The following is a 26,804-nucleotide window of genomic DNA, read 5'->3' on the forward strand; positions in this document are numbered from 1 at the left end:
CAAAGCGGGCTGACCCAAGAGGCTGCCCTTGGTGCCGTGGGCGGCACAGCTCAGCAGCTTCATCCTGAAGGTGCAGAGGGGACCACACTGAGGAGGGCCACGCTGGAATGAGTCCACGCATTTGGACTGAATTTAACCCTCTGAAACCAGAGGCCCGATTAAAGCCTCCCTTCTGTAAATCACCTGGTGTGTTGTTATGTCAGTAGAACAGTAACGAAGACATTGGCATAACTTAGGAAGGGCAAAGTTTCATTTAACTCGATCTCAGAGGTTACAGTCAGTAGCCAGGGCCTGGGACGGCAGAGCATCATGGTAGAAGGGTATGTCGGAGCAGAACTGCCCACTTCGTGGCGGGTGAGAAGCAAAGAGGGATAAAGGGGGTCAGGGACAAATGGGCCCCGCCTCTGAAAGTTTTCATCAGTGTCCAAATGCCCTCTAATTATGAACACTTCTGTGGATTAATCTTTCGGCTAAGCAGAGTACTCATGAACAAGTCAATTCTCAGTGACTGGATCCACTAGCCAGGGCCAGTTTTTTTTTTTTTTTTTTTTTTTTTGTTTTTTTTAGAAAAAAAACGTGTGGGTTTGGGTGTTTTGCTTTCATATGTCTGCACCTCACATGTGCAGTGCTCCCCAGAGGCCAGAGGAAGGTGTTGGACGCCCCGAAACTGGAGTTAGAAATGCTTGTGAGTTGCCCTGTGGGTGCCCGGATCCAGCTGCTCCTCTGTAAGAGCAGCCAGTGCTCTTAACCAAGGAGTTGTTGGTCAGCCCCTAGGTCCTGGTTTTGAACACATCAGCTTTTTGGATCAGGGGCGGGGGTTGCTTTATAACTGAGCCACACAGGATGATCTCACCACACCATATTCCTTCTGAAACTCTTGATTTGTATGATCAAGAATATCATAGAAATATGTCCTTCTGTATTCTGCACCCCTTTGATTCTCCTAGGAGAAAAGAGGAAGATTTGCAGATCTACTGGATTCTAAATATCTCCGGACCACATTACAGATCTGGATCATATGGTAAGTCCCTGGTTACTGCAAGGCCAATGTGAAATAAACAGGTATTTGAAGGAAACTCACTCAGAGTAGAGTAGTCTTTCAAATATACCTTATTTTTCACTTTGCCTCCCATGATTTCCGTTATCCATTGTCAACCAAAGTCTGAATTCATATTCGTCTTGACTTCTTCAACAGAAAGACCACATGTACGTGTAACATTTTTGGCATCTTGTAAATTGTTTTGTTAAGTCTGTATAGGAACTTACATGTAAGGCGTGGTATGATCTGTGGTGTCCGCTGGGGGGTGGAGGGTGTCTTAGCTGCATCTTCTGTGGATGAAGAGGGACCACTGCAAATCCACTCTCAGGGGTATTACAGAAAAATACACAAGGGAGTCATCAAATAGTTCCTCTCACAATGTCTTGTCTTTCTAGTACCCCCACTTTACCCCCCTCAACCCCAATGATAAAAGTGCAAAAAGAGAAAGTAAACCTTAGTAGTCTACCTAGTTTTCCAGCTCTTTTCCAGTGACAAGACTAAACATGTCACTTCCTGGCCTTCTGTAGTCTGGGCTTTCAGCTTACCCCACGACAGGGACTGATCCTTTGAACTCTCCAATGACAGGCTCAGTGGCCCAGCCTTGGGAGGGCCTCTCTGTGCTTCATTTCTTTGTAGCTTTGAGTGAGCCAAGGATTGCCAAGTGGGACTCAAAAGCAAGTGCTTACCATACAGGGAAGGACCGAGGACTTGTACTGCATTGAACTAGCATCTCTGGAGCTGGGCTTCCTGGCGCATTCCTGTAATGTCAGCACTTGGGAGGTGAGGTGGGGGACCACGAGTTCAAGGTCATCTACTGCTACCAGTTTGAAGCTAGCTACACAAAACCCTGTCTCAAACAAAATTTAGTGTCTCTGTGCCATATAAAACCAGGAGAAGCCTAAATGGCAAGCTATCCACAAAGAGAAGACATTTGATATATTGCAGTATATTATATATATATATATACACATATATATGTCTATAAAACACATATGCTATATATATGTAATTGTCTTTCAACAGTTATGATAGATAGTTCAGTTTAAGATTTATTTTTATTTTTTAAATTTATGTGTATGTATGTATTTCTCTGTACTTCACATGAGAATGGTTGGCCGAAGAGGGTATCAGATCCCCTGAAATTAGGGTTATAGGGTAGCTGTGAGCCCTCCAACATGGGTGCTGGGAACTCAAGTCTGGGTCCTTTGGAAGAGCAGCAAATCCTCTTAACAACTGAGCCATCTCTCCAGCCCTGACAACTGAGTTTAGAAATAGGCAAAAGGCTCGACTAGGTATGCCACCCAAACTGCCAATCTGCAGCACATGTCAAAACATGCTCAACCATAAAGCCAGCAAGGCAATGCAAATTCAAACCCTACAAGTTCTTATAAACCCAACAGTGCGTAAAAACAGCTGTGATGAAAAAGACCCCAGGGCTGGGGAGATGGCCCACCAGTTGAGTGCACTGGCTACTCTTTCAGAGGACTCCAGTTCAGTTCCTAGCACCCCACATGGTCGCTCAAAACCATTTAACTCCAACTCCAGGGGATTCAAACCCTCTTCTTGCCTCCAAGGGCACTGCATACACATGGTGCACATATATGCATGTGGGCGAAACAAAATAAAATAAAAATGACTAAATCTTTAAAAAGACTGCCTGTACCGAGGGTTCGCAAGAATGCAAAGTAACTGGAACTTTTCCCCCACACAGCTGTCTGTCTAGGAAACCTGTCTAGGAGTACCTATTAGTGTTAAAAATATATATCTTTGTTGTTGGGGTTCTTTACTCTTTTGGGGGCCCGTCACCCAGCTCCCAATTAAATCACACATGGATGCTTATTCTTACTTATAAATGTCCGGCCTTAGCTTGGCTTATTTTTTTTTTTTTTTTGCCAGCTTTCCTTAACTTATCCCGTCTACCTTTTGCTTCTGGCTTTTCCTGTTCTCTTACTTCTGTAAATCTTACTCTTACTCTGTGTCTTACTGTGTAGCTGGGTGGCTGGCCCCTGGACTCCTCCTCTTTCTCTGGCTACTTCTTTTTTTTCCTCCCAGATTTCTCCTTCTGTTTATTCTCTTTGTCTGCCAGCCCTGCCTATCCTTTCTCTTGCCTCACTATTGGCCATTCAGTTCTTTATTAGACCACCAGGTGTTTTACACAGGCACAGTAGTACAGCTTCACAGAGTTAAACAAATGCAACATAAACAAAAGTAACACACCTAAAAATAATATTCTACAACACATCCTAGGAATCAGTTATTCTATTCCAAAGTTTATATCCAAGATAAATGCATACATATATACATATATGTATGTATGTATGTATATGTATATATGTGTGTATATATATATAATATATGTTATTATATAATATGTTTCTCTAAAGTTGTCTTTAGATGCCTGGATGCTGTGTGGACTGTTTCCTGTTGTTCTTGCTCTGTGCCTTCCATATAGATCATTCTCCTTCTTATCCTTGCCTGCCATGGTTCTTTCTGTCCCCCAAAGCTGGTGAAAGCTTTTGCTAATGATATTCTTTTTTTCATTTTTAATTTTTGGTTTTTCTTTTTCTTTTTTCTTTTTGGTTTTTCAAGACAGGGTTTCTCTGTGTAGCTTTGCACTTTTCCTGGAACTCACTTTGGAGACCAGGCTGGCCTCGAACTCACAGAAATCTGCCTGCCTCTGCCTCCCGAGTGCTGGGATTAAAGGCGTGCACCACTACCTCCCGGCTTTGGTTTTTCAAGACAGGGTTTCACTGTATCCTTGGCTGTCCTGGCACTCACTCTGTAGACCAGGCTGGCCTCAAACTCAGAGATCTGCCTGCCTTTGCCTCCTGAGTGCTGATGATATTCTCCACTCACTTCCAGGTTGGGAATTTCTTTCGCCTACTACGGGGTTATCCTGGCCAGTGCTGAGTTGCTGGAGCGGGATCTGGTCTGTGGTTCGAAGTCAGAGTCAGAACCAGAGGTGATGGTGACCACGGGGGACACAGAGGAGAATCTAAGCCCCTGCTATTGCCACCTCTTCGCACCCTCTGACTACAGGACCATGATCATCAGCACACTCGGGGAAATTGCTTGTAAGACTGCCCGTGCACCTTCTCTGTTTCAGGCAGGGCTCCTGCGGTTCAGGTCAAAGAGAAGTCTGACCCTGTGGCGAGGCTCCTGTCTAGTAGAACTCCATGGGTCTTCAGCTCACGCTGCTCCACCTTCCAGTTTGGTTGTTGTGGGGAGGAGGGCCTGAAAGAGTAAAGCTTTGAACTGTTTTATTTCATCAATTCCAAATACATGTTTAGTCTGGAGTAGTGGCGCACACCTTTAATCTCAATGCTTGGAAAGCAGAAGCAGGTGGACCTCTGTGAATTCCAGGCCAGCCTGATCTACATAACAAGTTCTAGGCCAGCCAGAGCTACATCCACAGTGAGACCCTGTCTCAAATGAAAAGATACATTTATTTTTTGAGATTATAATATAACTCTCTTCCCTCCCCGAACTCCCACACTCAAATTCATGGCCTTCTTTTTTATTTTTATTTCTCTAACAGCAAACTTTCCTTTTCCCCCAGCTCTCACAACCTTTCTGCCCTCTTCCACAGTGATTTCTGAACCTTAGGGGCAGGAGTGGGTTTGTAGATCTAACTGTTTGGACCTGGCTCCACAACTCCGCCTTTTGAATGCATGTGGTTCTCAGGAGTTGGCTCCATCTCTTGCCGAGAAGTTTCCTTGATGAGGGGTGAAGATTACATTTTTCTGTGGGCAGAAGGATAAATATTTATAGTGTGGTTAGGGATTATGTTGGCTTAGTGAAGTGGTATTTGCAGGTTCTTTTCCAAGATCCGTGACTTCACCAGCCTTGGATAGTTGGCTAGGTTTCCCGTGCCAAGCAGTTTCCCTCTTGTTGAATAGGCCTTCAGTCCAATGAGAGAGATTTTGGTTAGTGCCGAGGTACACACGCCCCTACTGCACCATTGGGTTATCATGCCGTTCTGGTCATTGTAGCATCGCGGCTGCTTAGGACCATTGGCTGCTCTCCTCCTTTGGAAGCTCACCTGGTGCCTTCTGGTACCATGAGAGCTAGTCCTCAGGAAGGATGCATTCGGGCCAGATCCAGCTCAGGTCCTCTGGGGCCTGTGTCTGAGGTGTATGATGTCTTCAGCAACAGGGACTTACATTTCACCTCTGGGAGGCACCCAAGGGCAACAATATAGTCTATAATGTTTTGTTTGATCCAATTTTTTGTATGATCTGATCTGTTTTGATAGTCTCTTGTTTGATCCTGACCAACAACTCAAAAGAGGGCTTCTTGTGCCTGGTGTTAGGGTTTTGGTTAGACAGTCTATGACTCTTGGGTGAGCATCGTCAGCCCAGTTGGGGAAATTTCATTCAAACTATATATGTATATTTATACACCAACTTACATGTATTATAGGTATTTTTAGGTAGATAGGTAATAGTATGCTTTTATGACTTTTTCAGATATTCTTATTGTTATTTTATCTTCTCTTCCATCATTTTGTATTGAATATCCCTTCCCCTCCCTAATTATTTCTTTTTAATGTGTTTTTTAGATATTTCTTTTGTGTTTATGAATGTTTTGCCTGCCTGTGTCTATGTGCACCATGTGCATGCCTGGTGGCCCTCATAGGTCAGAAGAGGGGGTCTGATCCTCTGCTGCTGGAGTTATGGCTGGTCGTGTACCACCATGTGGATGGGTGCTGGGAAGAGAATCCAGGCCATCCTCTGCAAGAGCAACAAGTGCTCTTAACTGCGGAGCCATCTCTCTAGCCTGCCTCCCTAATACGTTCCCCCTTCTCGCTTCCCCCCTTAGATCACGTGTGCTTCCCTCTATTGTTTCCCCCACTCCGCACAACAGTTCCTTTTCTCTTTCCTGGGTTTTGTGGTTCCTTTGGGTTATATGCTCACATCTGATGATTTGGAGCTAGGAGCCTCAGATGAGAGAGAACATGCACTGTTTGCTTTTCTGGGTCTGGGTCCTCACTCAATTGCCTCACTCAATATGATCTTTCTAGTTCCATCTTTTACCTGGATAAACCCTGGAGCGGGATGTCAAGATACATAATAACTAAAATGACAACATTTTACAATGACTTGTTAGATTTCAACTGGCAGCAGTTTTTTTTTTTTGTTTTTGTTTTTTCCCAACAAAAATGATGACCCATTAGAAAAAAAAAAGCCAGTGTAACTGGGGATATATTGGAGTTATTAGAGTGTGTGCATAAAATCCCCAGGACGGTGTGAACTGGCTCTGTAGTGGTATGGTGTGTGCCTGTCACCCCAGTGCTTGGGAAGTAGATGCAAAAGGATCAGAAATTCAAGGTCATCCTTAGCTGGATTTGAGGCCAGGGATATATGAGACCCTGTCTCAAAAAACTAAGTAAATAAAAAGAGTCAGAGGCCCAGAGTCAAGAGTGGCACAAGGCTACATAGTGAGACTCTGTCTCAAAAAAAAAAAAAAAAAAAAAATCAGTGGAGCCTTGAATTCAATGGACAATGGTATATGGTATTTAGTGCTAGCAAACTGGTGGTTTATAAAGCAGTAGAGTCAGCAATAAAATAAAGCTAGATGTGGTGGTGCACGCCTTTAATCCCAACAGGCAGATCTCTGTGAGTTCGAGGCCAGCCTGGTCTACAGAGTGAGTTCTAGGACAGTCAGGAGTATGTAGAAAGACCCTGTACCAAAAACTAAAAAAACAATAAAAAGGCCTTTCTGTATAACCAGTATTGGTCACTCATGGGCCCATAAGGAAGAAGCACATTGAAGAAGTCATGGATTCCATGACAGTGTGCCTGGGTTCAGGACGAGCTGCTTCCTTATTGTAGATGTAACCAACCGTCTTATTAAATAAGAAACACAGAACCAATGTAAAAGAGAAAGCCAAGAAGTCAGAGCTCAGAGCTAAAATCTCACCCTTCCTCCTGCTGTCCCAGCTTCCCGAAAGAGAGCTATTTCCTGTGTGTAAGTCGTTTTTCTAGTCATTCTGCCTTCTCATTGGTTGTAAACCCAAACACGTGACTGCCTCGTCACTGTCTGAATGTACAGCCCCCTAGGTCTTAAAGGCATATGTCTCCAATGCTGGCTGTATCCCTGAACACACAGAGATCTATGGGGTTAAAGGCATGTGCCACCACTGCCACATTCTGTCTATGGCTCTAATAGCTCTGACACCTGGGCAACTTTATTTATAAACATACAATCAAAATCACATTTCAGTACAATTAGAATACCACCACACCTTATGATGCGACAGGTGGGTCCCCTGGTGTCTTCGCCACTTTTGCTCCAAGGTGTCGCCACCTGTGCCTGTTGTTTGCTTCCTAGTGAACCCTTTGAACATCCTGGGCATCAACTTTCTGGGCAGACGCCTGAGCCTGTCCATCACCATGGGATGCACAGCCTTGTTCTTCCTTCTCCTCAATATCTGCACTTCAAGGTACGTACTCGGCGGATGCTTCTACACAAGCGGTGTGCGCTGGTTATCACACCGGACTTCCTGACTCCCGGGGATGTCAGCCACAGGGAAGAGGAGAGAACGGGCTGTCTGTCAGACTACAAGGCCTCCCCTGTCCTCTGCCCTGCCACCTTCAGCTGTCATGGGATGTGGGGACAGTACCGGGATACTCACTCTATGCAAAGCTTCTTGGAAAACTGGAAAACAGCCCTAGTTTTCTTTTCTTTTCTCTTTATTTAGATTTATTTATATATTATGTATATAGTGTTCTGCCTGCATGTGTGCCTGCAGGCCAGAAGAGGGCGCCAGATGGTTGTGAGCCACCATATGGTTGCTGGGATTTGAACTCAGGACCTCTGAAAGAGCAGTTGGTGCTCTTAACTGCTGAGTTATCTCTCCAGCCCCCTCCTTTTTTAAAAAAGAGGATTCATTCATTCATTCATTCATTCATTCATTCATTTATTATGTGCATGCCAGCAGGCCAGAAGAGGGCACCAGATCTCATTACAGATAGTTGTGAGCCACCATGTGGTTGCTGGGAATTGAACTCAGGACCTCAGGAAGAGTAGACAATGCCCTCTGAGCCATCTCTGCAGCTCCCCCCCCCCCACACCTTCTAAAACTAAATTATCTGAGCTAATGCAGTGACACAGACAACCTGTATCTGAAGGCTGGAAAAATAGTTCAGTGGTAGAGTACTTGCCCCAGATAACAATATCACCCCAAATTTGCAGTCCTACAGCACTCTGAGCAATAACATGGTTGACTCTGGATCTGTGAGTTCTACACCTACAGGCCAACTGGCCATAGATTGAAATTTAAAAAAAAAGTTTCATCCCAGACAATGAAAACAAACTGCATCTGTATGGAGCATGCGAGCTGGCTAGTTTTCTGTCAACTGGACACAAGCTAGAATCATCAGAAAGGAGGGAACCTCAGTTGAGAACATGCCTCCATAAGATCTTAGTGATTGATGGGTGAGGCCCAGCTCATTGTGGGTGGTCCTGGGTTCTATCAGAAAGCAGGCTGAGGAAGCCAGGGGAGCAAGCCAGTAAGCAGCACTCCTCCATAGCCTCTGCATCAGCTCCCGCCTCCAGGTTCTTCCCATCTGAGTTCCTGTCCTGACGTCCTTCAGTGATGGACAGCAATGTGGAAGTGTGAGCCGAATAAACTGTTTCTTCCCCACATTGCTTTCGGTCATGATGTTTCATCACAGCAATAGGAACCCTAAGACAGCCTGTCATTGTTCTCTCTTTTAGATTTGTGAATTTTTTTATTATAATTTTTAATTTTTTGAAATTATAATATAATGAGATCATTTCCCCCTTCACTTTCCTTCCTCAAATCTTTCCCATGTGCCCCCTTGCTCTCTTTTAATTTTGTGGCCTTTTTTTCTTTCATTGTTGTTACACACACACCACACACACACACACACACACACACACACACACACACACACACACACACACACACGCTCACGCTCTTTCCTAAATACATAAATACCGCCTGCTTAGTCCGTATGGTAGTACCTGTATGTTCATGATCTCAGGGTTGACCATTTGGTATTGGATACTGACTAATGGGGGGCGGCTCTTCCCTGGGGAAGACTTTTTCTCCTGCTCTCAGGATTCCTGCTGCCCGAGGTTCTTTGTCTAGGATTGAGGTCACGTGAGGTCTCCCATGCTAACATGTCCATTGGTGTCATTGTTCAGGCAGCCACGGTGACGAGACCTCCTGGATGTAGCGTCCCTGACATTTCCAGGAGACATACTCTCACAGCAAAGTCCCTGCGATCTTTCCGAGCCCTCTTCCATGAGCCTTAGGTGGAGGAAGTGTGCTGTAGGTGCGTCAGCTGGGTCTGGGTACCACATGATCTCTTGTTCTCTGCACAATACCAAATGACTCTTTACACACAACGTTTACATGTTACTAGGGATTGTAGGCAATTCAGTGATTTGAAGAGGATATCAGAGGGGCTGGAGAGAAGGCGCAGCAGATAAGAGCATTTGCTGCTCTCCCTAGAGGATCCAGATTGGGCTGCCAGTACCTACAGGCTGTTTCACAACCACCTGAATTCTAGTTCCGGGGGATCGGATGCCTATTCTGACCTCCCAGGAACACACATGGTACACATACATACATGCAGGCAAAGCAATCATACTACATAAAATCCCTTTTTCAAGGCATGTGCTCATCTGGGAGCATCAGGTCTGAGCGTCCCCTTAGGTGAATGGATTGTGAGGAAACGGACTTTAGGACGTCACAGTTAGGCCAGCCGAGAAGAAGCACCTTGCTGAGGCACTGAGCTTCGTAAGGCCTTCTGTGTCTCCTGCTGCAACTTCCTCTGCTTCCTCTTCAGTGCCGGCCTCATTGGCTTCCTCTTCATGCTGAGGGCCCTGGTGGCGGCAAACTTCAACACCATCTACATCTACACCGCTGAGGTGAGCATTGGGGGATGGCATGGCTACACCAGGCCATGCCAGGTGAGCTTCCAGCCTGTGGGTAATGCATCCCTGACTTCTGTTAACCTTTGCCAAGTTTCTTAAACTGTGAAATTCTATGCAAATGACCCTGGAGAGCTTGATGTGGAGTTTTCCTTTCCCATTTAGTCTATTGAAATTCAGTCTTGGAAAGAGAGGGCCTCCTCCCTTTCAAGGGAGATTGGGTTGTTAGTCTAACTTGTCACTATGACAAAAGCCTGAGATAATTTAGGGACGTGAAGATCCATTTTAGTTCAGTCTCAATTGTCCTGGTCCATGCCTTACCCTTTGGTCTGTAGCAGAGGTACCATGGTTGAAGGGTCTGAGAGAGACAATCTGGCCACCACAGCAGCAAGGAAGCAAAGAAGAGTAACAGGAAGGGATCTGGGCTAAGGTAACCTCCAAAGCACGTGCCCAGTGACCACCTCCTCTAATCAAGACCCGGACTAAGATACACCCTCCAATGCACATGCCCAGTGACCACCTCCTCTAATCAAGACCCGGGCTAAGATACACCCTCCAAAGCACATGCCCAGTGACCACCTCCTCTAATCAAGACCCGGGCTAAGGTACACCCTCCAAAGCAAATGCCCAGTGACCACCTCCTGTAACCAGGACCCGGGCTAAGGTACACCCTCCAAAGCACATGTCCAGTGACCACCTCCTGTAACCAGGACCTGGGCTAAGGTACACTCTCCAAAGCATGTGCCCAGTGACCACCTCCTCTAACCAGGACCCGGGCTAAGGTACACCCTCCAAAGCATGTGCCCAGTGACCACCTCCTGTAACCAGGACCCGGGCTAAGATACACCCTCCAAAGCATGTGCCCAGTGACCACCTCCTGTAACCAGGACCCGGGCTAAGATATACCCTCCAAAGCCCGTGCCCAGTGACCACCTCCTGTAACCAGGACCCGGGCTAAGGTACACCCTCCAAAGCACATGTCCAGTGACCACCTCCTGTAACCAGGACCCGGGCTAAGATACACCCTCCAAAGCATGTGCCCAGTGACCACCTCCTGTAACCAGGACCCGGGCTAAGATACACCCTCCAAAGCCCGTGCCCAGTGACCACCTCCTGTAACCAGGACCCGGGCTAAGGTACACCCTCCAAAGCCCATGCCCAGTGACCACCTCCTCTAACAACTCCAGGCTTCTGAAGTTCTGCCTTCCAATAGTCTATGTAAATTTTGAGTCCATTCATGGATTAAACAATTGATCAGGACAGGTCTCATGCTTCTGCCCTTTACTAATTTAAGCAGCTCCCAATCCAAATATGTAGACATCAAAATTCACCACCACAGCGCTGGTGAGGAGGCTCATGGGGGAGAGGCACTGGCTGCCAAACATGACAATATGAGTTGACTCTCTGAGAGTCACATGGAGGGACAGCAAGTTGTCCTCTGACTGCCACACACGCACCACGACATGCATGCGTATCCATGCACACGAGAAATGAATAAATGTAACTTTTTTAAAGTTGAAAACTGGACACCAAAGATAATGAGCATCTTCTGCTCTGAAATCCATCCTATATTCCTATAGTCTGTGTTCTCTATGTCTCTCTCCTCTGCAGGTCTACCCCACTCCAATGCGCGCTCTGGGGATGGGAACCAGTGGTTCCCTGTGTCGCATCGGGGCGATGGTCGCGCCATTTATATCCCAGGTACCCAAGAAGGGTGTGCAGGGAGACTGAACCTCAGTGGGGTGGGAAACAGGGACCCCAGTGCCATCAGAGTAAGGATATAACAAAACTTTCTGCTTTCTTTGGGGGCTTGATTGAATGTTTAACTGCTTATAGGCTTTAATTCAGAGTTATACCTCTTGGGGGGCTTGTCAGCCAGGATGGGGTATTGAGAAACACAAGAGTATCGGGGTGGGGGTGGCGTGGGGAGTGGGGCACAGGACAGTAAGACAGAGCCTAGACATGGGGCGGTGGGGCTGGGCCGAAGTCTGGTGCAGGGTGGATAAAATTCAAGGGGACCTGGCACCATGGGAGAAGAAACAGAGAACACAGGCTAATGCAGTGGCCCATTTTCTCTTCCTGCTACAGAAATAGGAAATAGGCCTTGGGTCCTGGAGTGCCTCATCAGCTGTGGGGGCCTAACAGGACATCAGTTCCTGTCTTGTCTTTCTGGGGCCTGAGATCACCACTCCCAACATACAGGCTCTCTTTGCTCCCTGTGTATGGGGCATTCTCACAAGTCCCAAACACGACTTTGTCACTGGCCTAGGGCTAGCTGGTCTATGTCTGAACCACATTATCAAGATCCAGAGCTTCAGACAATTGTATCTGAGGGTATGGGAGGGGGGCATTTTCCATGGAAGACAGTCTTGTGGGTGAAGTAGATGTTTCCTATCTTTTAACAGAGGGATTTTTGTGGCTACAATGGGTTTTTGTTGTTGTTTGTTTGTTTTTGATGTCGAGACAGGGTTTCTCTGTGTAACAACCCTGGCTGTCCTGGATCTCGCTCTGTAGACCAGGCTGGCCTCAAACTCACAGAGATTCACCTGCTTCTGCCTCCTGAGTGCTGGGATTAAAGGCGTGTGCTACCACTGACCGGCACTACAAAGTAGTTTTTTGTTTTTTGATTTTTTAATTCTTCTGAAAGTGTTTCCTGTCTTAAAAATGAGTACTGTTTTTGTCTTGCATTGCTGTTTTTTTTAAATCCCTTTCTACCCATTTCATCTGTCTCAGAGAAGAGCCTACCAGGGAAAGGGGAGTGAAATACCCACCCTGTCCCTTGTAAGCAGACGGAGACTGGGTTCTCTCCCCAGCTTGTGGGGACGGAGTCTCTGGGTTCTTAGTCCCAGCCAGCATTCTCCCCAGGGACATGGGACCATTTATGTGACAGGCCACATTGTTTCTAAGAGCTTTGGCAATGATCAGAAAAGATCACAATATGGGCTGAGTCCTGAGGCCAAAGAGTTCTGCTCTGCTTGGCATCCTGGCCACAAAGTGGCTCCTAACTCTGGGTAGCTGTAGCTCATCTTTCCTGTGCCTCCCACATTTTAAAATAGAGATGAATAATAGCACATTTGCATAGGTTTGTGCTGAGGATGAGGTACTTAGACACATACATGACACAGCATTTGAGAGACATTATACAGTAATGATAATAATTGAGGCCAAATCCTACTCATACAAGTATTTCTCATTAGGAAAATCCTTTTGTGACCACAGATGAATCTTTTACTGTTAAAGCAAATAATGGTTGCAAATGTTTAATAGTCTAGACAAGATGAGATTTGAGGTATGAAAGCCAAGGAGACGGTATTGTTACTGCTGAGGACACCATCTTTAATGACCACACTGGGGTGTCAGCTTTCCAAGACAGATCACTTGCCGGAGAAGTGTGAAGGCTGCTGCTTCTCTTGGGGTTCCCTTCCTGTGTGCTGAAAGATCACCCTTGTTTCAATCTATAGCTGCATCCTTCGCTGTCTTTGGAGTGATACTCCTGGCGAGGAAATAGTTTAATTCACTTCACGCTCTCAAGCACCAACAACATGCATGCTGCTGCGTTTGGAACTAGCTTCGACTGCCTTGTGTTTATTATTCTTTTGCCTTTAAGGAACTGAGGTAGAGGAGGGGATGAGGGGGAAGAGGGAACATGGAAATAAGAGAAACAAAAGCACTTTAAATCCAGTCCAGTGCCATCACCACTATTCGATGCGTGTACCTTGCTTCCTTAACCAGTTTGGGTCAGGAGAATTCAAGTCCGGGAAGCTTCATGTCCACTCCTAAGGGATTGCCTAGGTTTCTCAGGGAGTGAGCTGTTTCAAGGCTTTCCATGGTGATAGCTGTCAATCTTAAGTGCTTACCAAGATTACTAGGGTAGCATTATGATGTAAACATTCCTGGGCTCTACCCAGAGATGCAGATGGTAGAGATGGAGACCTACTACTTGAGCCTTCCTGGGAGAGGCTGTGCCGTCCACTGGGAGGGTGGTGATTAGGAGCTGTTTTTCCTTTCACTCAGTTCTTTCCCTTCATATTTCCTAAGACAGGCTAGTAAATAAGTTAAAGGGAAAACTTTACGGGCCTGGAGAGATAGCTTAGTGCTTAGAATGCTTGCTGCTCTTCCATAGGACTGGAGTTTAGTTCCAACACCCAACACCCATGTCAGGTGGCTGACAACTGTCTGGAACTGCAGTTCTCTGATATCTGTTGCCCTCTTCTGGACTCCTCAGGTACTGCACACACATAGTACCCCTCGCCCCACAGGTGTGTGTGTGCACAAACACACATAAAGGTATTTTAAAAGTAAAAACCATATACATTAGTCAGTAATATGTTTACATAATCTTTAGACTAAATGCATAAAGTTTAATTCAAATGTATCTTTCTTTTCAAGACAAGGTTTCTCTGTATAATAGCTCTGGCTGTCCTGGAATTCATTCTGTAGATCAGGCTGGCCTTGGACTCAGAGATTCACCTGCTTCTGCCTCCCAGGTGATGGGATTAGAGGCCACCACCACTTCCCACCCCCTTTTTTAATGCATCATTTAAAGCAAATGTTTTGAAGTATATAGTTGTTAAGAAATTGATTCAACTAGAAATAAAATCCGGGTGTATGTAGTCCAAGCAAACAAAAAAGGAGACCTTTGCTATAGAATTATTAAAGGCTTACCACAATGCAGAAGAGATCAGTACAAGGCTTTTATGGAGCTAGACCAGGGACAACACTCCTTTATTCTGGGACGCATTAGGAGTCCGGTGTCCTAGTTCATGCTCTTATAACACTGCACCATAGGCTGAGGAGTTAGGGGTGTAGCTCAGTTGGAAAAGAGTCTGCCTAGCATGCAAGAACCCCTGTGTTCCAGCCCCTGCAACCCCAGCACCTTGGGAGGTGGAGGCAGGAGAATCAGAAGTTCAAGGTCATCCTCATCTACCTAGTAAGTTTAGAGCCAGTGTGAGCTACATGAGACCCTGTTTCAAAAACAAAAAGAAAAAAAGTCATAGACAGAGTAGCTTGTAAGTAACAGAAATTTCTAACAGCTCTATGTACTGGAAGTTCAAGATCAGGTACCTGTATGGTTGGGTTCTGGTGAGGTTCCTCTGCCTAGCTGCCCTTTCTCATTGTGTCTTCTTTTGTGAAAGAGCCCTGTGTGGCCTGTTTCCTAAGGGTGCAAATCCTAATGAAAGGCCTCCACTCTTACAACCTATTACTTCCCAAAGGACCCACTTCCAAACAGAGCAGGCTCACAGCTGGGATTAGGATTTCAACATAGGAATTTTGGAGGGGCATAGAGACCTACATTGACCTGGGGTCAATGACACTAGAGTGCCTTGGTTCAGCAATGTATAACATATTGATACCGTCTATGGATGGGCGGTTAAGTCCCTCTAGCGAATGAATGACCTTCACCCGAGTTGGTGGTGCAGCCCGAGGCAGACCAAGTAGAAAGCTACGCGAAAGCAATGAAGACTGCCCCCTTGTGGATGAACCTAAACATAGCATCTCATCAAGTGAACGTATCAAGCAAGCAAAGGAAGGTGTGTGTGCATGTCTCCCTCCCTCCCTCCTGTCCCTCCGTCCTTCCTCCCTCTCCCTCTCCTCCCTCTCCCTCTCCTCCCTCTCCCTCTCCCTCTCCCCCTCTCCCCCTCCCCCTCTCCCTCCCTCCCTCCCTCTCTCTCTCTCTCTCTCTCTCACACACACACACACACACACACACACACACACACACACAGTGCTTCACAAAGAGATGTCCATGGGAAAGTTCACTCATAACCCCACAAAACACAAACATTTTGTTGTCGCTCCGCCCTGCTGTCACGAGCGGCAGAGTAGTGACCCCCAGCCACACTAACTCCATCCCCCCCCCCCCCCACACACACACACCGCCAAAGCTAGCACGGCTCTCAAGTAGCCTTCTGAAATGTCTGTTCTTTCTTGAGCAGCTGCAGCTGGTCAGGACTCAGAGAATGGGGCAGGACAGACAGACGGAGTCTTTGTTAGGAGGCAGGACGTCTCTTCATTTAGCTTTTGTCCCCCCATTATAGGGATTTTTTTTGTAGAGGTATTATGTAGCTCACCAGTTAGAACTCTTAAAAGAACTCTAATAGCTACAGTCTTTATGAAATAAATTGTTATTCTATTATCAAGTTAGTATATGTAGAATTATGTTATCCCAATTAAACGTTCAGCCAACTTTTTTTTTTTAGTTTTACTTTTTAGATTAAAATACTGACATTGTACGGTTTTCTTGTTGTTTTGGGTTTTCTTTGTTTTCTGGCAGAGTCTTCCTAGGTATCCCTAGTTGGCCTGGAACTCATTATTTACATAAGAGATTGGATCACTTTGGAGATATTTTCTTTTTCTTTCTTTTTTTTTTTTTATAGTTGATCATTCTTAATTGACAATTTCCCTTTCGTGAATTTTCTTTTTTCTTTTTTTCTATTTAATGCCAAATGCCATTTATTGAAGGAGGGAAAAGGTCTTAAATACAGGTTTACAGCACAATGGGAGAACGCTGGAGGGCAGAAGTTTGCTACCGATGTTTTATAATCTTGCATCTAAGCTGTTAACACCCATTATGCAGGATACACAGACAAGGAACTTCCCTTAAGCATTCAGGAGGGTGGAACCCAGCAGGGAATTAGATATTTTCTAGCTTTAAAAAAAAACAACAACAACATATCCTTTAAAAATACTGTTTTTTAATTTTGAGAATTATACATGAGTGCTGTATTTACATCATTTCCCTCTTTCTTTTGTTCCAACTTCTCCCATGTCCACCCCTCACTCCCTCTCTTTTTTAGTTTTTTTTGTTTGTTTGTTTGTTTTTGTTTTTGTTTTTTTGAGACAGGGTTTCTCTGTGTAGCTCTGGCTATCCTGGAACTCGTGCTGTAGACCAGAACTCTGTGGCCTTGAACTCAGAGATTCCCTTGCCTCTGCCTTCCGAGTGCTGTGATTAACGGTGTGTACCAGCACTGCCTGGAAAATATGTGATCTCTTAATTGTTGTTGTGTACACACACACACACACACACACACACACACACACACACTCACAAATACAGCTCACTGAGTCCATCTAATGTTGCTCATCTGTGCCCGTGTTTGGGGCTGACTGGTTAGGATTGGATGACCTCTCAGCAGGCTGGTACCTAGGGAAGACTGTTTCTCCCCTGCATCGGCTCTTAATTGCCCATGGCTTTTCATCTAGGGTGGGGCCTTGTGAGCTGTCCCCCATCTACACTGGCATGTCTGTATTGTTGTCGTTTCATGGGCACAGCTCCCCATAAGGAGACACTATCTTACAGCAGACATCGGGGTCCCCTGGAGCTCAGTCGTTCTGCTTCTTCTTCCCACTGTTCCCTGAGGCGTAGGTGTGGGGTTTGTATCAATGGCAGCCGGGCACCCCATCGTCAGCTGCTCTTTGCCTTTTCATCAATTATGAATTTCTGTGGTGGTTTCCTTCTGATGCAAAATGAAGCTTCTTTGATGAGGGGCGAGAACTACACTTATTTGTGGCTATAAGGGTAAATATTTAGAAAGCAGAAAACATTGGTTTAGGAAAATGATAGTAGAAGGTTCTCTAGGGAGATCCACCAGCTCCAGGTAGTCGACTAGGTTTATAGTATAAACCATAAACTATTAGAGTTTATAGCTTAAGTTCTCTCGTATTGAACAAGCCTTAGGCCCTATTAGACAGTCGGTGGGTATCCCTAAGACAGAGATGCCGCCATTGCGTCACTGGGGATAGCTTGCCATGCTGGTGATTGCTGTGCTTTCTATGTTTTATCACTGGGTAGGACTATTGATTGCTTTTCTCGCTTGGCAGCTTGCATAGCATCATTAGATCCTGAGGGCTAATCCTCTAGGAGGAGGCTTCCAGGTCAGTTCTGCCTCAGTTCCTCCAAGTCCCGTGTCCAAAGTGTGTGGTGTCTTCAGCAATAGGTGTTACCTTCAAGTTTGGGGAGGTAATCAAGGACAACAGCAATAACCTATATACTGTTTGAGAAGTCTCTTTGATTTCCCTGGCCAACAACTCAAAAGGTTTGCTGTACTTGGTATCGGGGCTTTTGTCAGACAGTCTATGGCTCTCGAGGTGAGGTATCACCCCAAGTGTCATAGCACCCCCTCTCTATATCTATCTATCTATCTATCTATCTATCTATCTATCTATCTATCTATCTATCTATCTATCTATGTGTGTATTTTTAAGAAAACATAAACCAATATATTTCCCTATGACTTTTCAAACATTTAGTGTGATTTATCCCTCCTCCCTCCCTTCCTGTCTACACTGGCCTCCTGGTTCCTGCCCAGCTAAATCCCTACCCCGCCATTTCCCTTTCATAGCGCCCGTGTCCTATTAACCCCCTTTCAAGAGCTCCCTCTCTCTCATCCCCCACGGTCCCTTTCGTGGTTTCTGTGGTGACTCCTGGTTAGATACTCAGATCTAAAAACTTGCAGTGTTTGTTTTTCTGGGTCTGAGTTACTATAGTATCTTGAGACAGGCTCTCTGTAGCCCTGGTTGGGGATTTAGCTCGGTGCTAGAGCACTTGTCCAGCAAGTGCAAGGCCCTGGGTTTGGTCCTCAGCTCAAATAAAAAGACAAAATTAAGAATAAGTAATTTTTGAAAGAAATAACCCAATTTAAAAATAGGCTACAGATATGAATGATCAAATATCCTGCAACATGAGAGTGTGTCCATGATCTCTTTCTCAGCTTTCTTGTTGTTGATATATAGAAAGGCTATTGATTTTGTGTCCTGCAACTATGCTAGAATTATTGATCATTAATAGTTTTCTGGTGGAATTACTGGGATCTGTTATGTGTAATATCAAATCATCTGCAAAAAGGTACAATTTGACTTTTCCTGCTTGTATCTCTTTAATTTCCTTCTCCTTACTGTTCCAGCTAGTGCTTCAAGCACGTATCAAAAAGGCAAAGGACAGCGGACAGCCTCATCTCATTCCTGATTTGAATGGAATTGCTTTGAGTTTTTCTCCATTTAAAAGGATGATGTTGGCGGTGGGTTGTCGTACACAGAACTGATCATGTTGAGTATGTTCCCTCCAGTCCCACTCTCTCTAGGACTTTTATCATGAACGCAGGTTGGAGTTGGTCGAATACCTTTTCTGCACCTATTGGGATGATCATATGACTTTTGCCTGTAAGTCCAATTATATGATTTATTACACTTACTGACTTACGTTGAGCCATCCTGCATCTCTGCAGCAAAGCCACCTTATCATGGTGCTTGATCTTTTTGATATATGCCTATGTTTGGTTTGCAAGTATCTGACTGAGGAGTTTCATATGGGTGTTCATTGAGGATTATTGGCCTGTAGTTTTCCTTTTTGTGTGTGTCTTTACCTGCTTTTGGTAATAGAGTAATACTGGATTTACAGAGTTTAGGAGTGAGCCTTCCCTCCCTCCCCCCTTCCCTTCTCTCTTGAATAGTTTAAGAAAAACAGGCTGTAGATCTTTGAAAGTCTGGTAGAATTCTGCTGTAAATTCATGTGGCCCTGGATTTTTTTTTTAAACTGGAAGGCTTTTTATTACTGTTCCAATTTCATTTGTTATGGGTTTATTTTTGTTGGTCGCTTGTTTAACTTTGGGAGTTTAGATGAACTTACAAATTTATCATTTCTTTTAGATTTTATAACTTAACGGACCATAGGTTTTAAAGTATTCCCTTGTAACATTCTGATTTTATGTGTGCCTGTTGTAACGTTTCCCTGTTCATTACTGATAATGCTAATTTGGGTCATGTCTGTCTTTTGGTGAGTTGGCCAAGGGTCTGTCAATCTTATGTTATCAAGGAACCAGCTCTTAGGTTTGCTGATTCTTCGTATTGTTTTCTTCATTTCTAGTTCTGCTCTGGTTTTTATTACTCATTGCTGTCTACTGGATCTGCTGCTTTTCCAAATGCTTGGGTTGCATCATTTAGTTATTTGTACCCTTGTTTTTTTAATGTAGGTGCTTAGAGCTAGGTGTTTCCCTTGGGGCTGCTTTTCATATATTCCAGAGGGCTTGTTGTATTGTGTTTGTATTTTTATTTAATTCCTGGAAATTTTAAATTTCAGTCTTAATTTCCTTTCTGGCTCATCCATCATTCAGTAATGTGTTATTTAATCTTCATGAGTTTATATAACTACTGGGGATTTGTTTTCTGCTGATTTTAAGCTTTATTGCATTGTGGTCAGACAGGATGCATAGAATTATTTCAATTCTTCTGAAATTAATTTTTTTTTTTTGTGTGTGTGTGTTCCTAGGATGTGTTCTATTTTAGAGTCGTTTTCATGGGCTGCTGAATAGAATGTATATTCTTTGGTATTTAGGTAGAATATTCTGCACATATGTTAGGTTCATTTGATGTATTTAATTTTGATGTATATTCATTTTTTGTATTGAAAAAATGATTTCTAGAAATTACCCACTATTATTGAGTTGAAATTTATCTGTGTCTTTAAGTTCAGTATTCTTAAGGCTGTAATATATTCTTGGCCATTGTTCCCTTGATTAGAAGGATGCGTCCTTCTTTATCTCTGTGACTAGTTTTGATTGGCGTCTGTTCTGTTGAATAGCAGACCATCTGCTGGCATCTGCTCATCTCCTGGTCCCCTCTGCTTGGGATGCTTTCTTTCATCCCTCCACTTTAAGGTTGTGACTGTCAGTGAAGGTAAGATGATGAGTTTCTTGTAGATAACAGGAAGATGGAAATCTTTTAATTTTTAATTTTGGTTTTTCCAGATAGGGTTTCTCTGTGTAACTGCCCTGGAACTTGTTTTGTAGACCAGGCTGGCCTCGAACTCACAGAGATCTGCCTGCCTCTGCCTCCCAAATGCTGGGATCAAAGGCGTGTGTCACCACTGACCTGCTGAAGATGGATTTATTTTTTTTTAATTTCTTCTTTCTTTTCTTTTTTTTAGATTTCTTTCTTTATTATGTATACAGTATTCTGCCTGCATGTGTCCTTGTAGGCCAGAAGAGGGCACCAGATGTCATTACAGATGGTTGTGAGCCACCATGTGGTTGCTGGGAATTGAACTCAGGATCTCTGGAGGAGCAGTCAGTGCTCTTAAACACTGAGCAATCTCTCCAGCCTGAAGATGGATTTTTCAATCCATTCAAATACTTTGTGTCTTTTGATTGGTAAGTTGAGGGCATTAATATTTAAAGATTATTGAAAAGCGTGTGTCAATTGCTATTATTTTGTATTTTTTCCTCTTGGTGTTCTTGGTCCTATTTTGTCTCAATAATTATAGCCTCATTTGTTTTCTTTTAATAGTCTCTTGATTATGCTTATTCCTCTTTTCAGTCTGAAGTATTGTGTCAATATTCTGTGTAGGGCTGGTTAGGTAGACATAATTCTTTTAGCTTGTTTGTATCATGGAAAGTTTTTCTTTCTTCAGCTATAGTAGTTGGTTTTGATAGGTATAGTAATCTAGGTTGGCATGCATGGTCTTTTAGAAATTCAAGTACATAAATCCAGGCTCCTCTGGCTTTCAAATTTTCCACTGATGAATCAGCTACTGTTCTTATGGGGTTGTCTTTATATGCCGTTTGGGATTTTTCTCTTATGGCTTTCAACACCCTCTTTGTTCTGTATATCTACTGTTTTAATTATAATACACCATGGGGAGTTTTTCTGGTCTGGTTTGATGTTCAGTGTGCTTTTTGTATCTCTTATGCATGTGCCATTCCTTGAGTTGGGAATTTCTTCTTTGATCTTGTTGGAGATCCCGTCTATGCCATTGACCTACAACTCTTTTTCATCTATGCCTACAACCCAAAGATTTGGATTTTGGATTAATGAATGAATGAATGAATGGTATCCCATAATCCCTGCATGTTTCTTTCATGTGTTTTAAACTTTCCCTCCATATTCTTTTCTTGTGTGGTTCAATTCCTCCAACTTATCTTCACATTCTAGTATTCTATCTTCTACTTGGTCCATTGTTTTTAGGCTTCCCTTAAGTTTTATAGTTTGCTTCCAGAGTTTTTCAGTTCTAGCTTTATTCCAGCTTGAGTTTTTAATAGTTCTCTTTACTGAATTTAGTTTTCAAATCTTGAATTATGAGTTTTATTTCATTTTGCTGTGCGTCTTTTCTTGAGCATTAATCAGGCATTTATTGATGCCTCTTTTAAATTCACTGAGTTATTCATTCACTTCTTCTTTAAACTTCTCAAGTTTTTTATGAAGGTGACAATTGTTTTTACATTTTGCATCCTGGGATTCATCTAGGTAATTCTCATTGGAGAGTTTGGGTTTGGGTAATACTGTCTTGGCCATTCATATTGTTCATGCTGGGGATGTGACTTGGGCATGTGGTCTTCCTTCCTTGGTTATATATCTGATATGTGATTCCAGCCTGCCTCAGGCTGGGCTAAGGCAGGACCTGTGTGACCAGAGTTAGGCTTGGGAATGTGGACAGGCTTGATTCTGGGCAGATTCACTAGGGAAAGTTGGTGCATAAGCTGTATACCCACAGGTAGGCCTGAGAATGTAAGGGATAGTATGGGCTAGCTTGGAGAACTCACCTAGAGTTAGGCCTAGGTGAGGTGTGGGGATGGCACAGGATGGTATGGGAGGATGTTCCAGGATAAGCTGGTGGACAAGTTCAATTATATGTGTGGACATGTGCATATGAGTGCAGTTTTCCATGGGGGTCTTAAGAAAGCATTGGATCCCTTGGAGTTGGAGTTACAGGTAGTTATAAGCCAGTCGCCATGGGTGCTGGGAACTGACCTATGGTACTCCGAAAGAACAGCAAACACATTAGACTGCTATGGTACTATCTCTCTACTCCCTCTGCTAACACTTAATGGGGACTTATAAAGAAAGGTTTGTTGAGCTCAGCTTTGGAAGCTGAAAGTCCAAGATCAAAAGTGTCCATTAGTTCAGCCTCCGATGAGAGCTTCATGGTCAGCATGTGCAGAGTGGGGAGCAGCAGAAGGGGGAGATTGCATTAGCAAATGGGAAGTGCAGAAGGCCAAGAAGGTGGAGTCCCCCAGTCCCTCCTGAGCTCACATCTCCAACTGACCTCAGGGCCTTCCACCAGACCCCACATCTCACCGTCACTTGAACAAGGACCCAGCTCCCGGTGAATAAGCCCTTGGGGGAGACAATGAAATGCTGGCAGTCCTGTTTCCATTGGTTGTAGTAGCAAATAAACTGGACAAGGTTCTAGTAGTGTGCTAGAGCCAACTTGGGCTGACTAGGGAAAGCTGGCTCTTCTATTTTCAGGAGATTCTACAGCTGCTTATTATGCTGCCATTCAAAGTCAGCCATGGGGAGTGTTTACAACCTCAATGGGTTAGGACTTTTGGTTCCTTGAGAAGCTGCTGTTAAATATCTGGCAGCACACCACTGTAAGGTTCCTCGCTCAAGAAGTTTACATAGAAATTGGGTAATTTGAAAATATGCAAGTACTATAATTTATGAGTGCATTGGAAACAGTGTGAGCAAAGAGGTGACAAGCTTTGAGAACAAATTCTCTTTGGCAAGTGACATTGAAATTGAGATCTAAAGTGTAAGTTGACATCTGTGTACAGAGAAAGAGCCTGTTAAGTAGGATAACAATTGCTACAGGATCATGAGGTGGGACAGAGATTGGTGTGTTCCAGAAACAGAAAATTGCCAGTGACAGAGTATGGCAGAGTGTGTCTGCCCAGCACAGGAAGGGCTTCATTTGCTAGACTTTGTGACTAAGGTGGTGAAGCCCATGCTTCTCTGCCGCTCTAGGCTCTCCAGGGCCTTATTTTGGTGTAGGTGGATATAAACCTCCTGTTAGTTGTAATGTACAAATGTCCAAATCATGTTTAGTTTAACGAACTTTTGTTGTATGTGCGCACAGTATGTGCAGACAGAGGCCAGAGAAAGATGTCAGGCGTCCTCTATTCTTTGTCTTATTCCTTTGATGTAGTCCCACTGGTAACTTGGATTTACCACCAGCTGTTGGCTAGGCTAGCAATCAAGAAGCCCAGCGATGCTACAATCTCCAGCTCTTCCAGCACTGAGGATACAGGTGTGCTGACCATTCCCAGCTTTTTAAGTGGGTTCTGGGGGATCCAAACTCAGGTCCTCATAGTGCTCTTAACCACTAAGCTATCTCCCCAACCTAAACTACTTTTATAAAAATGCAGCCCAGATTCTGACTAGAAATCCCTGATATGCCTGCTCTCTTCAAGTCTACTGGAATTTCCTTATTGAGGTCTCAAGCAGCAAAAAGCTGTGATTTTTTCAAATGGCGGGCTGGTTGTCCCAACACTACCAAACAGTCTGTCTTTTGCTGAGGAATTAGAGATGCCTGTCTGCTCATGTCTCCAGCTACTTGGTGCATTGCTAACTCACTATTTCAGTCCTGAGCTAGCCTGTTTTGTTGCCAATTACATTTTTGTTACTCTGATGAAAGTGCTGTTTAAAACACCTCTCCTTCGTTCTTAGATAGACACAAGAATTATTTGTTTACATTCTGCCTCCTGTGTTTGCCCAAATCCTAAGGTTTTTTTTTTTTTTTTTTAATCTTTTTGACTTGGTACTGGGGATTGAACCCAGGATCTCATATATGCCAGGCAAACACTTTACCGTTGATACATGCACACGAATACATACATATAGCTCACCACAAAGATTTTGATGGTTTGTTAAAGCTATTGGTTAGTTTAGAGTTACCTTTTTAAAAATGTCTCTACCTTCCTGAGAATTAAGTTTGTGTGTCCATTTGTTCCTTGTCCATTGGTGCCCCTTTACTAGGACTGTTTTTTTCAATAGCTCCCGATAGATCCACGTGAAGGTCACACATAGACATCTTATGCTTTTTTCTTGATACTTACTTAACTTCCATTTTAACTTGTTTGAATACATGCTCATGTGTACGCATTATTCTCTGAAGCAGGGGGTCTCCAGTGGCCTGGCTTGCTGGGCATTAACACAGGTACTGGGGAGCTGAAGTGCTTTTCCCCCCGAAGCCCTGGCTCTCATCTTTAGCTTACTTGCTGTGGGATGTTCTGTATGTCCTGTGGCAGCCCGTTCTTGGGTTCCTCGTGGCTTCACCCAGCAGGTCCACATAGAGGATGATTAGGACCATGGGCCTGAGTGCAGGTGTCTCAGATGGTCTGCACTTGGCTGTGCTGGGGAATGGTCTGTATGGCAAATTGCTTTGATTGGTCAATAAATAAAACCTGATTGGCCGTGGCTAGGTAGGAAGTATAGGCGGGACTAACAGAGAGGAGAAATAAAAGAACAGGAAGGCAGAAAGGACTGCCTGGAGCCGTTGCCAGGACAAGGAAGATGTAAAGTACCGGTAAGCCATGAGCCACGAGCCATGGGGCAAGGTATAGATTTATGGAAATGGATTAATTTAAGCTATAAGAACAGTTAGCAAGAAGCCTGCCACAGCCATACAGTTTGTAAGCAATATAAGTCTCTGTGTTTACTTGGTTGGGTCTGAGTGGCTGTGGGACTGGAGGGTGACAGAGATTTGTCCTGACTGTGGGCCAGGCAGGAAAACTCTAGCTACACTTATTGTTTTCAAGAAGCCAGCTGACTGACCTTGTTCTGAATTTCTCGGGTTTGTAATTGCATACCTTCTGTGACTGCTGCATCCCACCCATGCCGAACACTTCCAGTCAGCATGTGAGTGTGTTTGGGATCCCAGCACAGACTGTACACAGTCCTTCCAGCCTCCCTCCAGTGACTCACCAGCCACCCCTCCTCTAACCCTGCTCAGAGCTCAAAATTCAAAGGTTTCTTGAGCTCCCAGCCATATTAAGGAGTTTGCTCCCTTCTGGTAGCTTCTATCATTCCTACCTTCTTGTTCTTCCTCCTAAGTCCCTGGTGGGTTCATCTCAGTTGCTTTAAGACTTATTGTTACTCTTCTTCCTTTACTTGTTGGAAATTTTTTTTTTAAATTATTTTATTTTCTGGAGCTGAGGACCAAACCCAGGGCCTTGTGCTTGCTACCACTGAACTAAATCCCCAACCCCAGAAATTTCTTACTGCTTAGTATTAGACACTCCTATTTCCTCCTCATTCTGTGCTTACATGCCATCACCTTTATGGTTTAAATACCTACTATATGCCCATGGCCTCCCCTTTTAAGGGGAGGTGCCAGTTTTGCTTTAAATTTTTATTTTTAATTAAAAACCCCTTATGTGTATGGGTGTCTATGTTTGTGCACCGTGTGTGCAGTGTCTGAGTCCAGAGAGGCATTGGCTCCCCTGGAACTGGAGTTATGGATACTTGTGAGTCACCATGTGGGTGCTAAGATATGGACAGTTGTGAGTCACCATGTGTGTGCTAAGATATGGATGGTTGTGAGTCACCATGTGGGTGCTAAGATATGGATAGTTGTGAGTCACTATGTGTGTGCTAGGAACTGAACCCAGGTCTTCTGGAAGAGCAGCCAGTCCTAATCTCTGAGATCTCTCTTTTAAACTTGTGTATATGTGCATGGATATACCATGATGTATAAGGATGTCAGTCTTTCCATCATGTGGCTCCATCATAGGGATTGAATTTAGGTTTGGTGGTATCGGGCTTTGCTACTCTCCACTCTGCCCCACCCACCGTGAGATAGGCAGGGTTGCAATGTGGTCCAGATTGGCCTCAAACGCCCTGTGTCGCAGAGGATGACCCTGAAATCCCAACTCTCCTGCTTCTAATCCTAAATGCTAGGATTACAGCTGTGCTGCCATGCTTAAAATCATGACTCCTAAAATTTCATCTCTGCACCTTCTGAGCCCCAGATTCATCTAATTACCTTCTCAGCATTTCCATTTGACTGTTTCAAGAGAATCTTAATTCTAGCATTTCTAATTAAACTTCAGACATTACCCCCCACCCCCAAAATCCTTCCCTACAG

At 44.3% G+C, this 26,804-nt stretch overlaps 1 protein-coding gene across 1 annotated transcript in view; it reads left to right on the plus strand.

Moving 5' to 3' along the window:
- The window catches only part of Svopl (SVOP like), a 58,074-nt gene that overhangs the window by 23,246 nt on the left and 8,024 nt on the right, over nt 1-26,804 (plus strand). The window contains exons 10-14 of the mRNA XM_028889350.2: nt 948-1,021; nt 3,902-4,113; nt 7,373-7,484; nt 9,862-9,943; nt 11,558-11,647. Of these exons, the coding sequence (XP_028745183.1) occupies nt 948-1,021; nt 3,902-4,113; nt 7,373-7,484; nt 9,862-9,943; nt 11,558-11,647 (570 nt within the window). The remainder of the gene's footprint in view (nt 1-947; nt 1,022-3,901; nt 4,114-7,372; nt 7,485-9,861; nt 9,944-11,557; nt 11,648-26,804) is intronic.

The sequence above is a fragment of the Peromyscus leucopus genome, chromosome 3, assembly GCF_004664715.2.
Source record: "Peromyscus leucopus breed LL Stock chromosome 3, UCI_PerLeu_2.1, whole genome shotgun sequence".
In the NCBI taxonomy this organism is placed as follows: Eukaryota; Metazoa; Chordata; class Mammalia; order Rodentia; family Cricetidae; genus Peromyscus; species Peromyscus leucopus.